This window comes from Natrix helvetica, assembly GCF_964273705.1.
Source record: "Natrix helvetica genome assembly, chromosome: 1".
Classification (NCBI taxonomy): Eukaryota; Metazoa; Chordata; class Lepidosauria; order Squamata; family Natricidae; genus Natrix; species Natrix helvetica.
Window position 1 is genome coordinate 246951495 of NC_138548.1, and position 17663 is coordinate 246969157.

General features: G+C 39.1%; 1 protein-coding gene across 2 annotated transcripts in view; it reads right to left on the reverse strand.

Moving 5' to 3' along the window:
• GGA3 (golgi associated, gamma adaptin ear containing, ARF binding protein 3) overlaps positions 1-17663 on the reverse strand; it is a 29903-nt gene extending 12240 nt beyond the window's left edge. Inside the window, exons 1-10 of one of the 2 annotated variants that reach the window (XM_081934573.1) lie at positions 17483-17663; positions 9933-10017; positions 8319-8394; positions 7054-7152; positions 6239-6362; positions 4620-4723; positions 3282-3365; positions 3107-3187; positions 1843-1980; positions 1565-1646 (exon numbers count right to left, since the gene is read on the reverse strand). In XM_081934573.1, coding sequence (XP_081790699.1) covers positions 1565-1646; positions 1843-1980; positions 3107-3187; positions 3282-3365; positions 4620-4723; positions 6239-6362; positions 7054-7152; positions 8319-8394; positions 9933-10017; positions 17483-17522 — 913 coding nt within the window. In that variant the 5' untranslated portion in view covers positions 17523-17663. The remainder of the gene's footprint in view (positions 1-1564; positions 1647-1842; positions 1981-3106; positions 3188-3281; positions 3366-4619; positions 4724-6238; positions 6363-7053; positions 7153-8318; positions 8395-9932; positions 10018-17482) is intronic. The other variant, XM_081934572.1, reaches the window with a different exon arrangement.

Genomic DNA, 17663 nt, shown 5'->3' on the forward strand with positions numbered 1-17663 from the left:
TACAATGCATTACTGCTATGACTGTTGTTTCTTTATATAGGTTATGGTTGCCTGAAGTGGTTCATGTATCCATAAACAAATAAATAATCAGCCATCTGATTCATGCCATTTTAACAGTACGCCCTGCTGACTAGCTGCATAGTTTAGGCTTTGAATATTCAGAAATGTGTTATGAAGAACCGGTATATTAAAAACAACACTGCCCACTGAGTTTCATTTAAATATTTTTTCTGTTTGATCCTTGTGGTTTAGACACTTAAGGAACCACCTTCCTGAAACTAAGTATGATTGAATAGAATTAGGAACTGTCGCATTAGATCCATCTTCTACTATTCATCTATGGTATATTAAAAAACCTACCATTTTAATCAAGTAATGTGCAAGTTCATAATTTAAGCATCACATTTAAGTTACTTTAGAACTGCTTCATTTAAAAAAAAATAGGGAAGATGTCTCACACACACATGCACATACAAACATACCATTTTTTTAACATACATCTACATTTTATATAGTTAGCTGATGCTGAAACAAATTTTCTATCCACAAAATGAAATTTATATCAGTGATCATTTTTCACCCTAATCACTTGGCATACTATCATGTCATTCAATGCTTCCAATGTATATTGCTCCCCCTTTTCCTTTCCACCTTATACCAAGTGGAAAATGAGGTTGATAGAAGGCGATTTAAATTGGCTAAAATGGACAGTAAAATGCATGAGTTCAGTGAGCAGTGAGTAACAAGTGAAGGTATTCTTCCTTATCAATGGTAAGCACTTTGCTCACTGAATTCGTACTCCTGGCTAAGGCTTTTGTAAAAGAACCTGCGTAATTTAGTAATAGAAGAAGAGCATCCACCGTTTCACAACTTTTCATTCTATAATTCTGTCATCCCTTCAATGTTGACCAGGTAAGGAAACCAAAGTTATGAAGCCTGGTTTTTATAAAGTTACAACAGGGGTGTCAAACTCATAGCCCATGGGCCGGATGCATCACACACTGGCCACGCCCACCCCTGGTTTAGCAAAGATGGGAAAAGTCACTGTCAGAGTTCCGACCGATGCCCTAATAAAAGCCCCTGCCTATGGCAACTCGGGAGCAGGTTAGGAAAGCTTCGCTAGTTGACAATCGCAATACGTCATGTGACAACGCGACAACGCCCGTTTGACGTTACAATAACAGATCTTGCAGGTCTGAATGCCCCTCCCCACTTGGTCCTTGATGAGAACTAGGGAGGGTCCTGTCTGAGATGCTTACTTAAATTATGCTTCTGCTCCCATTCAGGGTTTTTTTACACCACTGTTTCAGTTGTGGCTCTTCCTTAAGATTATTCCTTCCACCATTGCAATTTCACTACATTAGAGGAAGTATCAAGAGAGAGTGCAGCTACAGGTTTCCTGCTTTTTAATATAAGGACCCTTCCAAAATGTTAAATCTCATGTAAAGCTCCAGAGTTGTTTAAAATGAAGGAGGAGTTTTCCAGTGGCCATGGAGCTGTTTTGGCCAGTTACCGGGGGAAAACCCAGTCATTTCTTTCCCTGCAAAGGAACAGTCCCAGTTACCCAAACTGCTGTCATTATCTTCTGTTTCACTGGCAAGCTTAAATAATGTCCGCCTCTTGGTTTCACATCTGTCATAGAGCTCCTGTGTGCAGAAAGGACAAGAGAAAAGAGGTGATGAAGCCACACATACACACACACACACACACACACACACACACAACACAAAGATATTCATTATCTACCCATGGAGTGAGTAAAATGTGATCATCTGAGTGACGCTGGCAGCTCTCTCACATGACAAGAACTAACTATTGTATAAGGAAAAGATTCATATCAACCTTCATAAGCTCTTTATCAGCCTCGGAAGAGTCTTCTTTGCTGTAGTGGATCAACATCTCATTCAACAATTTCACGTTGTTGTTCACCTCCTCCAAAGTATGCATGCGCTTTGTTACTTTCTGTATCCGTGCCTCATCCTTCAGTTTTGAAACAAAAGAGCTAACATTAAGTTTATTCTTTAATATTTCACCTTCTTAATCAGGGCAGGCTGATTGAAGAGCTCAAGAGATCACATATCTCCCAGGACTATTTCTAGAATTCTGGCTACAAAGTCCCCACATGGTTCTAAAAAAAGCTTTTAGGAATATTTTATGTAGGTAGTCAGACAAATCTTAACACAAAAAATAAGAATCACTCTGTTCATAGCAGTTTATCAAACAGCAGAAAATTTTAGTTTTGACTGATCTGTCTAGATCACTTTTAGTTATTTAAGGTAAGCATTTTGTCATAGAGCTAAGAGATTTGAGAAGGAAAGGATAAATACTATACTACACAATATGCAGGGTGGGGGCAGAAATCAAGGATAAAAGCAAGAAACTACATGACATTAATCAAGAGAGAGTGTCATAACAAAAAGGAAAGGGAGAGGGGATATTTTTGTAAGGAAAATTCCATGCTGGCTGGGAATGAGTGTTGTAGTCCAACATATCTGCAGGGTACCAAGTTATGAAATAATGGCATAAATCATTGATTAAACTGATGGAAGCATATCTATCTTGTCACTTGATGGTGGCGGGGTGGGTGTTGCCAATGATGATCCCTGATGAATAATACCTAGATTAGATATCAGTTTCCTTAGCAAGATTTTTGGAAGAAGTTTGAGTCCTTCCTGGAGCTGAGAGTGACTGGCTTGTGGTCACCCAGCTGGCTTTTTGCAGAACTAGAACTCGCAGTCTCCTAGCCTGGCGCTTTAATCACTACACCAAACTGGCTCTCTATCATATGATACAGACATTAGTAAACAAGTGAGCCAGGGAACTGAAGATAATAGAACCTATTAACTCTCTAATTTAAGAGTTGGGAGGCTGAGTGGAGCTACAAATCATTGACTAGCTTGTCTTATTTGTTACACAACCTCCTGATATAATTTCACACAGAGATAAGAACTGCTAAGGAAAACAAAAATCTTATTACTAGAGGGTCAGCACATTTAATTTTCTGGTAACTAATGGTCGGGTTTAAAAGATTCTAAAATACGTGATTCTATAAAACAAATTCCAAGCAATCATCACCTCTACAGTATTATTAAGTGCTCAGTCTCACCTCTTTCACCATAGATTTAATAAGCTTGTTTGCTTCTTGTAAATCATCTGGGTTTTTGCTTTTCAACAGTTTAGCTAAAATCTGCAAAAAGGAAAAGATAAGTAAATAAAACCACTGGCTCATTTCCACCCCTGCTATTGCAAAATTCATTAAAGGAAACCTAAAAATCTTATACCTGATGCATATTTGAAGCATCAAATTCTGACTTTTGGCATTCTGATCTCAACCTTCTGGAATACTGTTTAGGGTGAAATGTGGCCTATAAACACAACAGCAAAACCCATTGAACTTGTTGGAATGTATCCAAGCTCATTAACAAAAAGAACAACCAAGTCTTCAGAGTCAGCCCTGGAGTTGGCAAATTCACATCTGGATTGCCGTAATTCCGGGAGAATGTTGGGTCTAGAGGCCTGGAACTATAACAAGTAAACGAAGGCAAGATTTTGCTAACAAGAGAAAGATGCTTGTAACTTTCAATGATTCTAAGTTTTGAATTCCACATATTTTTATTGGGCTGTCTTGATTGTACTCAATTTGGAATTATCTTTAATAAAAAGCCAAGTTAAAAAATAAGAAAGCCATGGTGGCCCAGTGGTTGGAATGCAGTACTGCAGGGTAATTCACTGTCCACTCCAGGATTTCTATTCTGACCAGCTCAAGATTGACTCAGCCTTTCATCCTTTGGTAAAATGAGGTTGGTAAAATGAGGACTCAGATTGTTGAGAGCAATATACTCACACTTGTCTTTACAGAGAGTGCTGTAAAGCACTATGAAGCAGTATATGAGTCTAAGTGTTATTGCTAATGTATGAAATAAATAGATCAGAGTAAGATGTGTAGACGACCTTTTATTGACTCAGCCACTTCCACAATTTCCTTCCTTAGAAGAAAAACAAATCACATTCATAGTACACAACTGTAAGATGTGAATTACTATGATGCCGAACAACCTAAGCCATTCAATTCGGCCCTAAATTCAGAGGATGACCAAAGTGAAACATTTTTTTTCACCCACAAAGAAATAGAGAAATTATCCACAAATAGAGAAAACCAACTATCTTGTTCAAATCAAACGTAAGATTTATATCGCACAACAGGTCATAATTTGTGAACACTTCACCTGATTGGGTTTTCTTTACACTTAAAAATGCAACCCCTAAAGTTCCCATACTCGGAACACAAGCAAGATCACAAAGCATGACATTTTGTAGTGCACCCAGAAGTATCTGCAATTGCTTCCAAAAATCAGAGTTGTTGTGCTACAACATTCATGGGAAATAAGAAACATTCACTCTTGAACGTTTTTAAAGCTGCGGATGGAGAGGGAGCAACTAAAGCTACTAAAGCCCAATTTTACGTTCTCTATCCCAGTGTTTCTCAACCTTGGCCACTTGAAGAATACCCCAGCCAGCCATGAAATGGCCAAAGTTGAAAAATACTGCTCTATCCTATGAAAAGCAGCCCAATGGAACTTGCCTGTTGCACATTATTATAGCTGAGACTTCAAGTTTACCTTGGACTTCTCTTCATCATCAAACACGGGGTTCTTGGGACGAGGTGGCGGAGAGGGAATAAGGGTTTTCTCCACAGGAATAACAGGATCAGACAAGACAATGCCTGAAAGCAAACAGAAAACAATAGGAATGTCATATCAAAGTATCCGAAAGGCTTGAGTCTGCTTCTCTCTTCCTATCTCCTGCTAACCTCCTGCTTTTCAATAATAGGAGACAAATCACCCTCAGAGGGACTACTGTGTTTGAATCTTTGCAACTCATCATCGTACAACATTTCTGCTTTAAGACAGTTTTTCTCTTTGTCCAGATCAGTTTCCCCTAAACTAGCTCCCTGCCAGATGGGTGAAAACCCTCAGGTTGATTGATTTCCCACTTGTATTATTTTTACAAACAACCCAAGGCGGTGAACATATCCAACACATCTTCTTCCTCCTATTTTCCCCACAACCACCATCCTGTGAGATAGTTTGGGCTGAGTGACTAGCCCAAAGTCACGCAGCTGGCTTTTATGGCCAAGGCGGGACCTGAACTCACAGCCTCCAGCTTTCTAGCCTGGTTGGGCCATGCTTGGCTAGGGGAAATTTGAAGGTTGAAATATGTACAGAGGACGATGCTCTTGTTGGGGAAATCTGATATAGCCATCCTTCCTTAACTCTTATTTAACCTCATGGCCTTTGGTTGGTACAACTAGAACTTTCGTCATCTGATCCACAATGTTACTAGGGGGATGATAAGAGCTGTAAATCTACCTACCCGAAAAGTAATAATTTGAAAAAGCCTGAATTAGATTAAGCACACTTCATTTAACTTGGTTATTTTGATCTAAATAGATGATCTAAAGGCCAAAAATGTAATTACCGTATTTTTCGGAGTATAAGATGCACCTTTTTCCCTCAAAAAAGAGGCTGAAATACTGGTTGCGCCTTATACAGTGAAAGAAACCCCACCCTCTTCACCAAAATGGCTATGCATGGCCTTTAGGAGGCTTCCAGAGTTCTCCTGGGGGCTGGGGAGGGCAGAAATGAGTGAAAAACAGGCCATTTTTTGTCTAATTTTGCCGCTCCCCCCCAACCCCCAGGAGCACTCTATAAGCCTCCTAAAGTCTATGCATGCCCTTTTTTTGACAAAAACCGGGCCTGTTTTCACAAAAAACAGGCAATTTTTGCTCATTTGGGGGGGCACCCCCCCCCCCAGGAGCACTCTACAAGCCTCCTAAAGGCTATTCATGCGCTTTTTCATTGAAAAAAAATGCCCATTTTCGTGAAAAACGGGCCATTTTTGGGAGGTTTGCAGAGTGCAAAAACTTTTTTAAAAAATTTTGCCTCTTGAAAATCTTGGTGTGCCTTATACTCCGGTGCGTCTTATACTCCGAAAAATATGGTAGTGTTATGTGTGTGGATTGGCTATTAACACTGTCAAGAACTGTATCATTATAGCAGTGAGAACTCCATAGCATTTTGTGGAGGGAAAATTTTCTGTACTATTCTATAACATATAGATAAGGTACCTAACTATGTAACGTACGGTATAACTGTACATGCCTGTTATTACATTATTACAAAATTCTATTCAGCTACAAAGGAGGGGGAAAAAGGCAGTACAGGAAACAATTCTCTACCTTGTCTTTTCAACATGTAGTAGGCATCTTTGATTTTGGACTCATCTGGCAAAGCAATTGTCCAGCTGTACAGCAGCTCAATTATTTTGGTTTTGACCTTTTCTGACACTCTGTCTCCCAAGTACTGCAAGAATGCCCCAAAAGGTAAAAGATTTCAGTTTTTCTGCCCTTGAATGAAATAATCATTTTTGAACCATAAGATTTATCTAAGATCAACTACATTACAAATGATTTTTTTGTTTGTTGGTTTCAGATGCAGTAGCTTAAGAAACTGTACATCACGAAATCATATTTGTATTTGCAACTACTTGGCCAAAACAAAATTCCAAGAATAACTTATGTGACTAGAAAACTGAGAACAGTGTGTGAACTGAGAACAGTGTGTGTGTGTGTGTACACACCTGCGCACACAAACAATTTTAATGCACCATCAAAAGATTCAACATGTCATCAATATCTAAACCTCATCAAGGCAATCGTGGGCATATCCACTCAGAAATAAGCATCGCTAAATTCAATAGAACTCAATCCCAGGTTAAAACACAAAGAACTTCAGTGTAAAATCCTTTAATTATCTGAATTGCACATATCCTCCTTGAATGATTCCCATCTCTGCCCTATTCCTCTGGCTACCAAGTTGTGCGTTATATACTTAAAAACAGCTCAAATAGGGTGAAGCACTTTTCAAGTGTAGGTGCAATTCTATTATTTACAGCCTGATGCATCTTTGAAGGATGTGCCAGAAAAAACTATGTTTGGGGATATGAACAACCCACTGAACAGATAGAAATGAATAAAACAGAACTAATACCAACCTTGGGAGATACAACTTTTATTAGCTCATTTAAAAAACGAAACTTCCCTACTTCACTATGAAATCTGCGCCCACAGTTCTTCATACAAGCTTCCAGCACCTGAAAGTGAAGCAAACAGACATGAGATAAGTATCAAGAATCAGGAAGAAAGTCCTCCAACTGGTCTCCAAAAAGCCACAGGTTCCCTATGAAATCACCCAATGATATTTATACCATCAGGGTTTCATGTAAGACAAAAGTGGATCATGTTTTCTTCTGAGAATCCCATTCAGATAATTTGTTGGGGACCTCCTTGTGAAAAGGATCAAAGACAGTGTGCATGGAAATATATTCCTCTTGCTAATACCTTTAAATAAATCAATAGCTTTTCCCACCTCTTCTAAATCTAATATTTTTTCCCTCCAAGCAGCAGCTTGCAGAGAAGGCAGTGTGAAATGACATTTTGATATGGCTGTAAGAACTGTACATGGACCTGTAAAAATTGAAGTGCCATTTTTATGAGGATCCTCTATGACTGCCTCAGTTGTGGACACTAAAAGAGTTAACAATATGGATGGAGTAATATTAGATGACTAGGTGGAAATAATCTAACTCCAAAGAATATAGTAAGTAAACCATTCAGAGTTAATTTACTGGGTCAGAAGTCTACTTTTTTATATTACTATATAAACACTGATCCATCTTCACTGACCTAGTTAATTATGGAATATACGTCACACAACTCAGCAATATGAAATGAAGATACCAATTACACATTATTAAACCATTTTAATGCATTATATCTCAGGAAAACATGCATTTTACATCTGGAAGAACTGACTTCTGACCTTCCAGGTTGTACATTTAAGAAAGAGGACTGTATTTGTATTAGCACACAAGACTTAGCAGATAGTTGTTCAGGTGTTAATATCCTTTCCTAGCTAATGCCAAGACATAACCACAATTGCATGTCCTTATACTTTACTTCTAAATCATAAAGAGTAAAAACTTTTTATAAGGAGGATGTTAAGGCAAACATAGTTCAATCCTATACATTTTCTCGTATGTGAAGCCAGTATTTAGATCTGGTTCCATAATTAAAGAGCTAGAGAGAAATACAATGAGAAAAATAATCTAAAGTTTGTCACAGAAGAGGCTTATGATTCAATGAGACAATTTCCCTTAATCTAAATAAGTCTTTGTAGCCCCATTGATAGTTTTACTTCATGAAGATATTAATCTGCATGCAAATCCAGAATTTCAAAAGAGAAGTAAGGAAGACCTACTGTCAAGGCCTGGACTGCTTCCCATTCCTGTGGTGACTGGATTTTATGAGCCAGCAATCTAACAGCAATCTGTGGACTGAAATAAATAGGTTACTTATTTAAATAGCATTCTCCAAGTATCTGATCAGCTACAGAGAAAGATAGGAGACCATTGTTCTTTGTTCCTGAAAAAAACTATTATCTCAAATTTAAGAGAAGAGAGAGAGAGAGAGAGAGACAGAGAGAGAGAGAGAGAGAGAGAGAGAGAGAGAGAGAGAGAGAGAGAGAGAGAGAGAGAGAGAGAGTACTGAGACTAAACAGGATAAACAATCTGTGATTATTTCAGATACTTCTGTTTATTCACACTAAGGTTTGGGAAATACAGAACAATGGAAAATGTTTCATTTTCATAGCTGCCCCTGCAATATGCAGCAATCTCATTTTCAAAGTACTATTCTTAAATACAAATGTTAAATCTCACTTCAGAGGGGAAAAAGAGAAAGATGGAACTTCCAAGATTCATGATGCAAAAACAACAGAGCAATTATTGGTTTATCAACTTCTCAACCCGATGTTGTTTTATAAAATGACACACACAAGGATGCAGTCGAAACAAGGCCTCCAAACTCTCTACTAGGATTGTGTTTACTGTTTCGGCAGTGTTCTCAGGTATTGTGCAAAGAAAAGGCAGCCATCTTGGACCAACCCAAGGTGAACTCTTGAAGGACCAGAGAAAACTGTTTTAACACCCTTCATTTTCTGAACATTGGAAAGATAACATTTTCCAGTCATTCCAATTGCTACCATTTATTACAATTGTCAACAGAAATCTATTTTTCCCCTAAAAACATTTAAATCCCAAATGCCCACTAACATTTAGAATCACTGCAGTATTTTGAGGAGGAAAAGCTTGAAACGAGCAAATAACCGACTTCATATTCCAAAAGCTGTTTCGATTTGAGAATCGGAAATGAAATGAAATAAAATGTTTTGAAGCTTATCCCTGGATTTAAAACCAATCCCTAGCTCTATTAATTGGGATGCTTTGTCATGCATCATACAAAAAAATATTCCCTGTACAGTTTTCATATTTGAGTGTGCAAAAGACAGGTGGTCCTCGACTTACAACCACAATTGGGACTAGAATTTCCATTGTTTATAAGCAAAGTGACTATTAAATGACTTGCACCTGTTTTCACAACCATTTTTGCCACGGTTGTTAAGCAAATCACTTCAGTTGTTAAGCAAATCCAGCTTCTCCCATTGATTCTGCTTGACAGAAGCCAGCTGGGAAGGACACAAATGGTGATCATAGGACCCCAGAATGCTGCAACCGTCATAAATACATGCCAATTGCCATGCGCCCAAATTTTGATCATGTGATCATGGTGTGCTACGACAGCTTTAAGAACAAGGACTGGTCATTAGTCACTTTTTTCAGTGCTGTTCTAACCTTGAATGATTGCTAAACTAATGGTTGTAAGTCGATGGTTACCTCTATTAATATCTATCAAAACCCAAGTAATACTTATCACATGAACTGTATTAAATTAAGGATCAAATCCTGCAGCTTTCCAAAGAATCCCTTCTTCAACAAAACCTCATGATGCAGTTTGGATAGTTTTGGATACGAACCCTTCGAGTTCTTTGTTGATCTGATCACAGAAGCCAATAATATACTCCCAATCTTCCTGTCTATTCAAGGGATTGGTGGCTTTGTCTGGTTAAAAAGAAAAAGCAAAGGTGTAAATGGTTTAAAAATAATAATAACCTCAAAACTTCCTTCTGACCTAAAGTGGTTGGTGAGTATTATGCTACTACACCTATTTCCCTTTCTCCTTCAGAAAGGCCTTGGGGAAAAACACAAATATTTCACATAGCGTAGTAACTAAGAACCAAAGATATTAGCCCCAAATCCATGATAATCATGAAAACTTACTGGGTGACCCTGTGCCTGTCTTTTAGTCCAAACTATCAATAGCAAAATCTAGAAAAGGGATGCTATGTGTAGCCTCCTGAGCTTCTAGAGCAGGTCCCCAAGCCCCAGTCCCTGGACCAGCATCAGTCCACTGCATGCCAGAAAATGGGCATGCCCCCTCCAGTCCGTGGGAAAACCCCTCTGTACAAAACTGATCCCTGATGCCCAAAAGGTTGAGGGCTGCTGTTCTAGAGGAAAGGCAGGACATAAATATAACAAGTATAGGGAAATAGTGCATCAGCTGCCTGAATCAGCTCACGCAGCTGATTTAGAAGTTGTTCCCCATTTTCCAAACACCTGCAGATGTGCAACTGATTGCTTCATTTTCTTCCCACTAAAGCAAACCGGTTGGGCATCAACATGCATGAAGAGACTGCCAGAGTAGCATCCAAGGCAGTGTTGCAAGCCCTTCAGGGGATACCACTGCTTCAAATATTTGAAAATGAAGGGCTTCACATTGACTTCCATGTGTCTTGAAGCACTTTTCTTTCTGTGCTTTATACAATATTCAACTGTATTTGCCACAATACACACACGCAGGCACCTGCCTACAAAAATATTAGCAAGAAATCATTTGCCCAAAACATCTTTCTCTGAGATATAGAAAGCTAGTTGTTTGAGGTAGGTTTTTTTTAAAGGAGAGCTATATGTGTATAGAGGGGGGGGGCACACCAGGTGTTTCCAGGATTTTTATTCTGTTACAGCTGGCATCTGAGGGGCATCAATACACCTATTAAAATGTTTCCTGGAGACAACCAGCCTTTCTGCCCTACATCATTTTCTTTTTTCCTCAGTAATTTTCATTTTGCCATGGTAGGATCAATTTTGAGAGAATGCATACAAACACCACCTTCAGAATTGTATACGTGGACCATGGACTTTCAAAAATTAGGGGCTCCTAGCGTGTGGCATAATAAAAAGTGGAGTAGGAGAGGCAACACCAATACAGACAAGATATTCCACCTGAAAAATTAATTAATTAAGTTGATGGTGACTGGCTGACCTTTTTTTTTTTTAAAGTTATGTTATGTGAATGTCATACTGGCATTGAGTCAATCAATTGGGGCAAGATAAACATTTTGTAAAAAAATAAATATACAAAATAAAAAAAATCCTGGATCGAGGTAATCAGCTGCCTGCTTACATGGAAGCCTGGCTGAATGAACCGGCACATGTTAGACATGCTGCTACAGAATCATATGCTTTACATCTTTTTTATCATCACCCAACCCGGGCACGTAAGCTCAAGAAATCTCTGTGACGTGTGGATTTAAAAAGAGGCTTGGAAAACATTTGAAGCTATGTAGCTGCAGAGCCCATCGGGGATAAAACATATCCAATGGCTTTGGCAGGAAGTGTAATCAATCTCTGGTGAGATTTGCTAAAATCCAGAAAATCTCCAAGTTGTTTTTCAACAGATTCCAGTCAGAACATCTGGACATCTTCAAGTTGCCAAGGTTGAGAAACACTGCATTAGACAATATCAATTTGCCCTATAAACCTTGAGAACTCATAGAACACAAGAAGTCCCTTGTGTAACCAAAAAAAGGGAAAAGCTATAGTCATCGCAAACCTTATGTTAGTGGGTAAAACCAGAAATATTTAAAATTTTGAGCAAGCAAATTATAATGCAGATACCTGTGACTAAAAGGTGCCTTCCTAAATTAGAAAAAGATAACTGAGCAGCAGTCAGTCTTAAATGCGAAATATAATTGACATTTCATGTTCAAACGCAGAAAACCCACAATAAAAAAGAAACCAATTCTAAGTAACTCTGGTTTCGAAAGAGAATTGGCACTGAATACCAGACCATGAATGCAGAACAGAGACCTACTGTACCAAGTCTGCAGAATGTGATCATTGGGTAGGAGAAATCCAGCAAATTCATAATAAGGCATGGCTTTTATTCCAGAGGGAGATGAAAACAGAAGAGAGGGATTTGGGAGCTGTGGGTGGAAGGACAGTGTCTAAGGAAAACTTCAAATCCTAGCCCTAGAAAATCTCCATCTGTCAAAGTGAGAGGTTTATGAGTATATATTTAATGCAGGTAAAGCAAGGATTTGACAACCCACAGTTATTTTGTGATATTAAGAGTATCTCATTATAAACCATTTTAAGTGATTTAAATGGTTGCATTTAGTTCAAGTCTTTGTTTAAACATTAACAAAATTATTATGTTGTTTTATATCTTCCCTCAAACTCACCTATTTATATTGCCTCATATATATTATGAAATACAGAAAAAATAATAATTTAAACACCATGAAACAATTTGGTGATGGCAGCAAAAGTCACAGGTGATTAATGGGATTAAATTTTAAGCATGGAGAACAAAATGATTTAAAAAAAACCAAGCCACAAGAAGAGCATATATTATCCTGGGGCTTTTAAGAGAATAATTGTGAATGAAATTAGTATTAATTGGACACACAAAAAATCCAAGTAGATATCATGTCTATGCCAGAAAAAACAATTTAAAGGAATCACATTTTTTTTACCTCTTTTTGCTTTTCATTTAAGGTTAAGGTTTAATTTGCTTACGTATTTTAAAATTTCAATATTAGAACATGGATGCAACGAATCCAAAAGCGTTTTTGTTTTAAAAATACCATAGTGTTCCTGCACACTCCTTCCACATAGCTTTAGTGGTCACCACAACAGTTTTTTGGATGTGTAACAATATCGTCTACCAATGTTTTCTGAACTGGAAGTCAGGACAAAATAACTATGTTCAGTTATACAAAGAGAAGCTCCGATACATAGGAAACAGTTCTGCTGAAAACACTGGGAAGCTTTGAAGATGACTTGAGAAAGACTGTGTTTGGTGAATAATAACTCTTTCATAACACTAAAGCATGGCTTCTCTCTTATTTCCTTCCCTGTCCGGTTACTGATTTCTCCTTTCCCATCTCCTTCCAGATAAGTTTCCCCTCCTCCCATCTTTCTCTTGCCTTCCAATGCAGCAACTGTTCACCCCTTTTCCATTCTGCTTTTTTTTCTTCTTCTTCTTGGCTGCTTCTGCTGGAAAAGAGGAGGAAAATGTGGGCATGTGTCTTATGTCACAGTGGTTTGTGGGTGAGAGACAGAATATTTGATGTTAGGAGATTTTATCAATTTTGTAAGTGAGGTAAATTATTTTATAAGCAATTAATTTTAATCAGACATTCTGTTTTTGTCACAGCCATAGCTTTTTTGGAGTGTTGTTTCCGACACAGAGAAAGTATGAAACAGAATTCAAGATTGGTTTAAAAGAAACTATGGTAAGGCCACTGGGCATCTTTATACATCTTTTCTTTTCTTTTCTCTTTAATCTTTGAAGTCAGTAATTATTTTCTAATTAATAGTTTAAAAGGTAGATGTGAGGAATAAGGAATGCCAAAGCAAATTATGTAATCGTTTTAGTTGACATAATTTAGTTATCAAAAATGAAGTTATGAGAATATGAAAAACATTCATTCGCTTTTAATCTAGGGAATTCCTATTCCAATTACAACCCAACATTATTTTCCAGTAATTAGAAATCCAAATAAAGGACACTTTGTTAAAAAATGAAATATTTTAGGTAAGCAACACAGACTAGCAGCAGTAAAAGAACAATTAATACAGATGTTCACCTGTATTGGACTCTGGCATCAAGTATTTTCTTAAAAAAATATGAACAATATATTTGTGATCTTTATTTGTGATAATTGGTTCACATATACACATTATAATACTTTAGATAATGTGAAGCATTAACACCTATTTCCGTGTTTGACTTGAACTAAAAAAGACTTGCAATTTTAAGTTCCACCTTAGGCATGGAAGCCAGCTGGGGAACTGGGTCAGTTACACTCTCTCAACACAACTCACCTGACAGGATTGTTGTTGTGGGATAAACAGGAAGAAGTATAAGGCATGTTTGCCGCCTTGAGTTATTTATAAAAATACAGGTAGTCCTCGACTTACAACAGACTTACAAAGTTACAATGGCACTGAAAAAAGTGACTTATGACTGTTTTCGTGGCAGCATCCCCATGATCACATGATCAAAATCCAGATGTTTGGTGACCGGTTCATATTTATGATGTTTGCAGTTCTCTCCAGATCATATGAACAGCTTTTGTGACCTTCTGAGAAGCAAAGTCCATGGGAAGCCAGGTTCACTTAACAACCATAGTAGCAACTGCCATAATTTCCTTAACAACTGTGGCATGAAAAGTCATAAAATGGGGCAAAACTCACTTAACAACAGAAATTTTGGGTTCAATTGTGGTCGTAACACGACGACTACCTGTGATAAAGGTGGGATTCAAATAAGTGGAGTTTTCTCAAATCTATTCTTTCTTCCTATCAAAATTAATGGAAGTAAATTTTCTATGCCAACTCCAAGCAAGTCAGAGCTGGTCCAATAAATGATACTGATGTTCCAGTATCTGCCTACTGAGGCCTACCCAATAAAGGAACTTCATGTTAATCACTCTACCGGTTACCCATGACACAATATATAAAAGGAGTGATAAAGAATATTGGCTAAGGCTGGACAATGTAAATTCATGCCTTCCAACCCCATTTTTACAGTACATTAGCTATGCAGCCTTAAAAATGATAAAGCAGTTTTTGAGTTAAGAATGCCAATTTGGTGAATACCTGGACAAAACCATGCAGGGTTTTCTTCTTGGCAACAATACAAAACCGGTTTGCAATTGCTTTTTCCCCAGAATTGTCTAACCTACAGCTTTATTGTTCTCTGGTGATTTGATCTCCCATTCAAGTACTAACTGGCAAACAATTATCTCTTAGCATCAGACTTTTGTCTGCTATATGAGAATAACAGCATTAATCTTTTTTCACTTTGACATAATGTATGTGAAGTATTTAGAGCAAACAAAGGACATACCACATGCAGGCAATCCACTACAAAAGTCTACCAAGTGCCACTATCTACAAGATTAATAACAGTAAGGCTATCAATCATTGGGAGTAACAATTGAAAAAGGTACTGTCATGTGGTATTACTTGGCTTTGCAGAAGTATCTTATTGCTACTTTGACAAATAGAATGCTGAACCAGACCGACTTTTGGTCAGACTAACCAAAGCTCTTCTTGGATTCTTAAACCTCTCATCCATTTATTCCCCATCCTTATGCCATTTCTACAATTTAAAATATGTCTGGAAGAATGATGTAATTTGAATATCTGCTGAACAGCTAAAGATAAAGGTTTCCTTATCCAGTCAAAGCTGACTCTAGGATGGGGTGCTCATCTTTGTTTCTTGGCCAAGGTAGCCAGCATTGTCCCAAGACATTTTCCGTGGTCATGTGGCCAGCATGGCTATACATCAAAGGCACATGGAACACAGTTACCTTCCCATCAGTGGTACCTATTAATCTATTTGCATCTGCATGCTTTTGAAGTTCTAGGTGGGCTGGAGCTGAGGCAGGAATGGGAGCTCACCCTGTTGAGGGGCATTTAGGTTTTGAACCCAAGCTGTCAGTTTTCCAGCTGACAAGCTCAGTGTCTTTAACCGCTGAGCCATGATGTCCCCTTCTATACTGAACAATAAAACAAAATTTACTTAGAAAACTTGAAAATGCAAACCCATAGAACGCCCAAGAGAAATATTGTAGTTATTTAACAGAAGAAAATGCACATAAAATATTTTACTTTCCTCCCTCTTAAAAACGAATCACTTCTTAATGGAGCCAAACCGCAGGAGCCTCCAACTACTGCCAATGCAACTCAGAGTTTCCGTTTAATTGAGTGTATATATTGTATATTGAAATGCACGGTCTTATTGCAACAGGCAAAACATAACACCTCGATGGCAATTCAATGTAGAAAGGGGGGGCGAAGGATTTCCCCCCCAGTAAATTTAAAAAATGTACAACAGACTCTGAAAAATTACAACACTAGAAAATTGGGACAAGGCCAAAATCAGTACTAATGAGTAATTTACAAATAAGTGAATGGAAAGAGGAGATAAATAAGAGGATAGTAGAAATAAAGTGTATATTTCAGGAAATGGGATCTTTTTTTAACAAATTAAAGGGGAGGGAAGAAAGCAATTTGGGTATATTCTGAAGTAAACTAAACAGGTAGTTCTTGACTTACAACTGTTTGTTCAGGGACCATTTGAAGTTATGATAGTGCTGAACAAAGGAACTTATGACTGGTTCTCAAAGTTCTAGATATTGCAGCATCCCACAGTCACGTGAACAAAACTGAAGGGCTTGGCAACCAGCTTGCATTTATGACTGGTTGCAGAATCCTGCAGATCCCATGACTGCCATTTGCGACCTTCCCTGCTGCCTTTTCTACAAGCATAGTCAATGGGGGAAACTGGCAGGAAACATCACAAGTCTTTCAGAGGGCCTCTCTGACCTTCCTGCACAGGCACTCTCTCCACTTCCTACTTAATGACCCACCCTACTGGAGTTATCACAACAATCAGGACTGCTTGGAATGTCATCTCTAAGTGATGCGGTCACACATCGCTTTAGGATCACATCACTTAGCAATGGCAATTCCGGTCCCAATTGAAGTCCCAATTTGAGGATTGCATGTGTCTGTCCTAAAGGATAAGCTCCACTGGCCCAAATTGCAGTTGGATGTAATTTGTAACCCTCGGAATATTAAAATAATTTGTATACTGCCAGAGAAGTAAATAACACCATGTCCCAGAGAAGAGGAAGTGTTCCGTTTATTAAAGGCATTCCTATAGCTAGAAGGAACAACACACCAGCTCTGGATCAGAGGGAACCAAAAAGCCGGATTGCAAGAGGCCGCTGGTCCAAAGCTTCAGAAGCAAAGGTGGGCAGAAGGTAAATGACAGCCAGCAACGCCCCCCTGAGCTCTCCTTGGGCTTCCTTTAGTCCTAAGAGCCGGCTGTCCACCTGATGAACCCTTGGAGGCAACAGAGCAGCTTTTCAACCCGGTCCCGCCGCCGCCCCGCATCCCCGATGCTCAGCCGACCAGGGTCAAAGCCAGCCGGCTCTGTCGCCCTCCTCCACCCGCTCAGACGTCCGCTCCCGGGCTGGTCATGATCCCCCCCATTCGTCTTCCTCTCCAGCGGTGCAAACGCTTCTCCTGCTTTTCATCCGCCCGCCACACATTCCTAACGCGCCTCCCTTCCGAGGCAAAGGCGAGACTCCTGCCGCCTCGGCCGCCGCAACACCCCCCCCCCCTCATTTGCCCGGCGGCAGGAAAGAGGGCAAGGGTTACTCACTCAGCCAGGACTCCAAGCTTTCCCCTTCCGCCTCCGCCATGTTGCCGGCTGGCTCGGAGACTCCGCCCCCCCCTCCGATCAGGTTACGCCACGGCTGCGCCGAACCCACCAGGCGCCGCCTAACCTTCGGAAGGTGGGGGGGAGGGCGGGGAGAGGAGAGGAGAAGGTCCGCGTCTCGTCC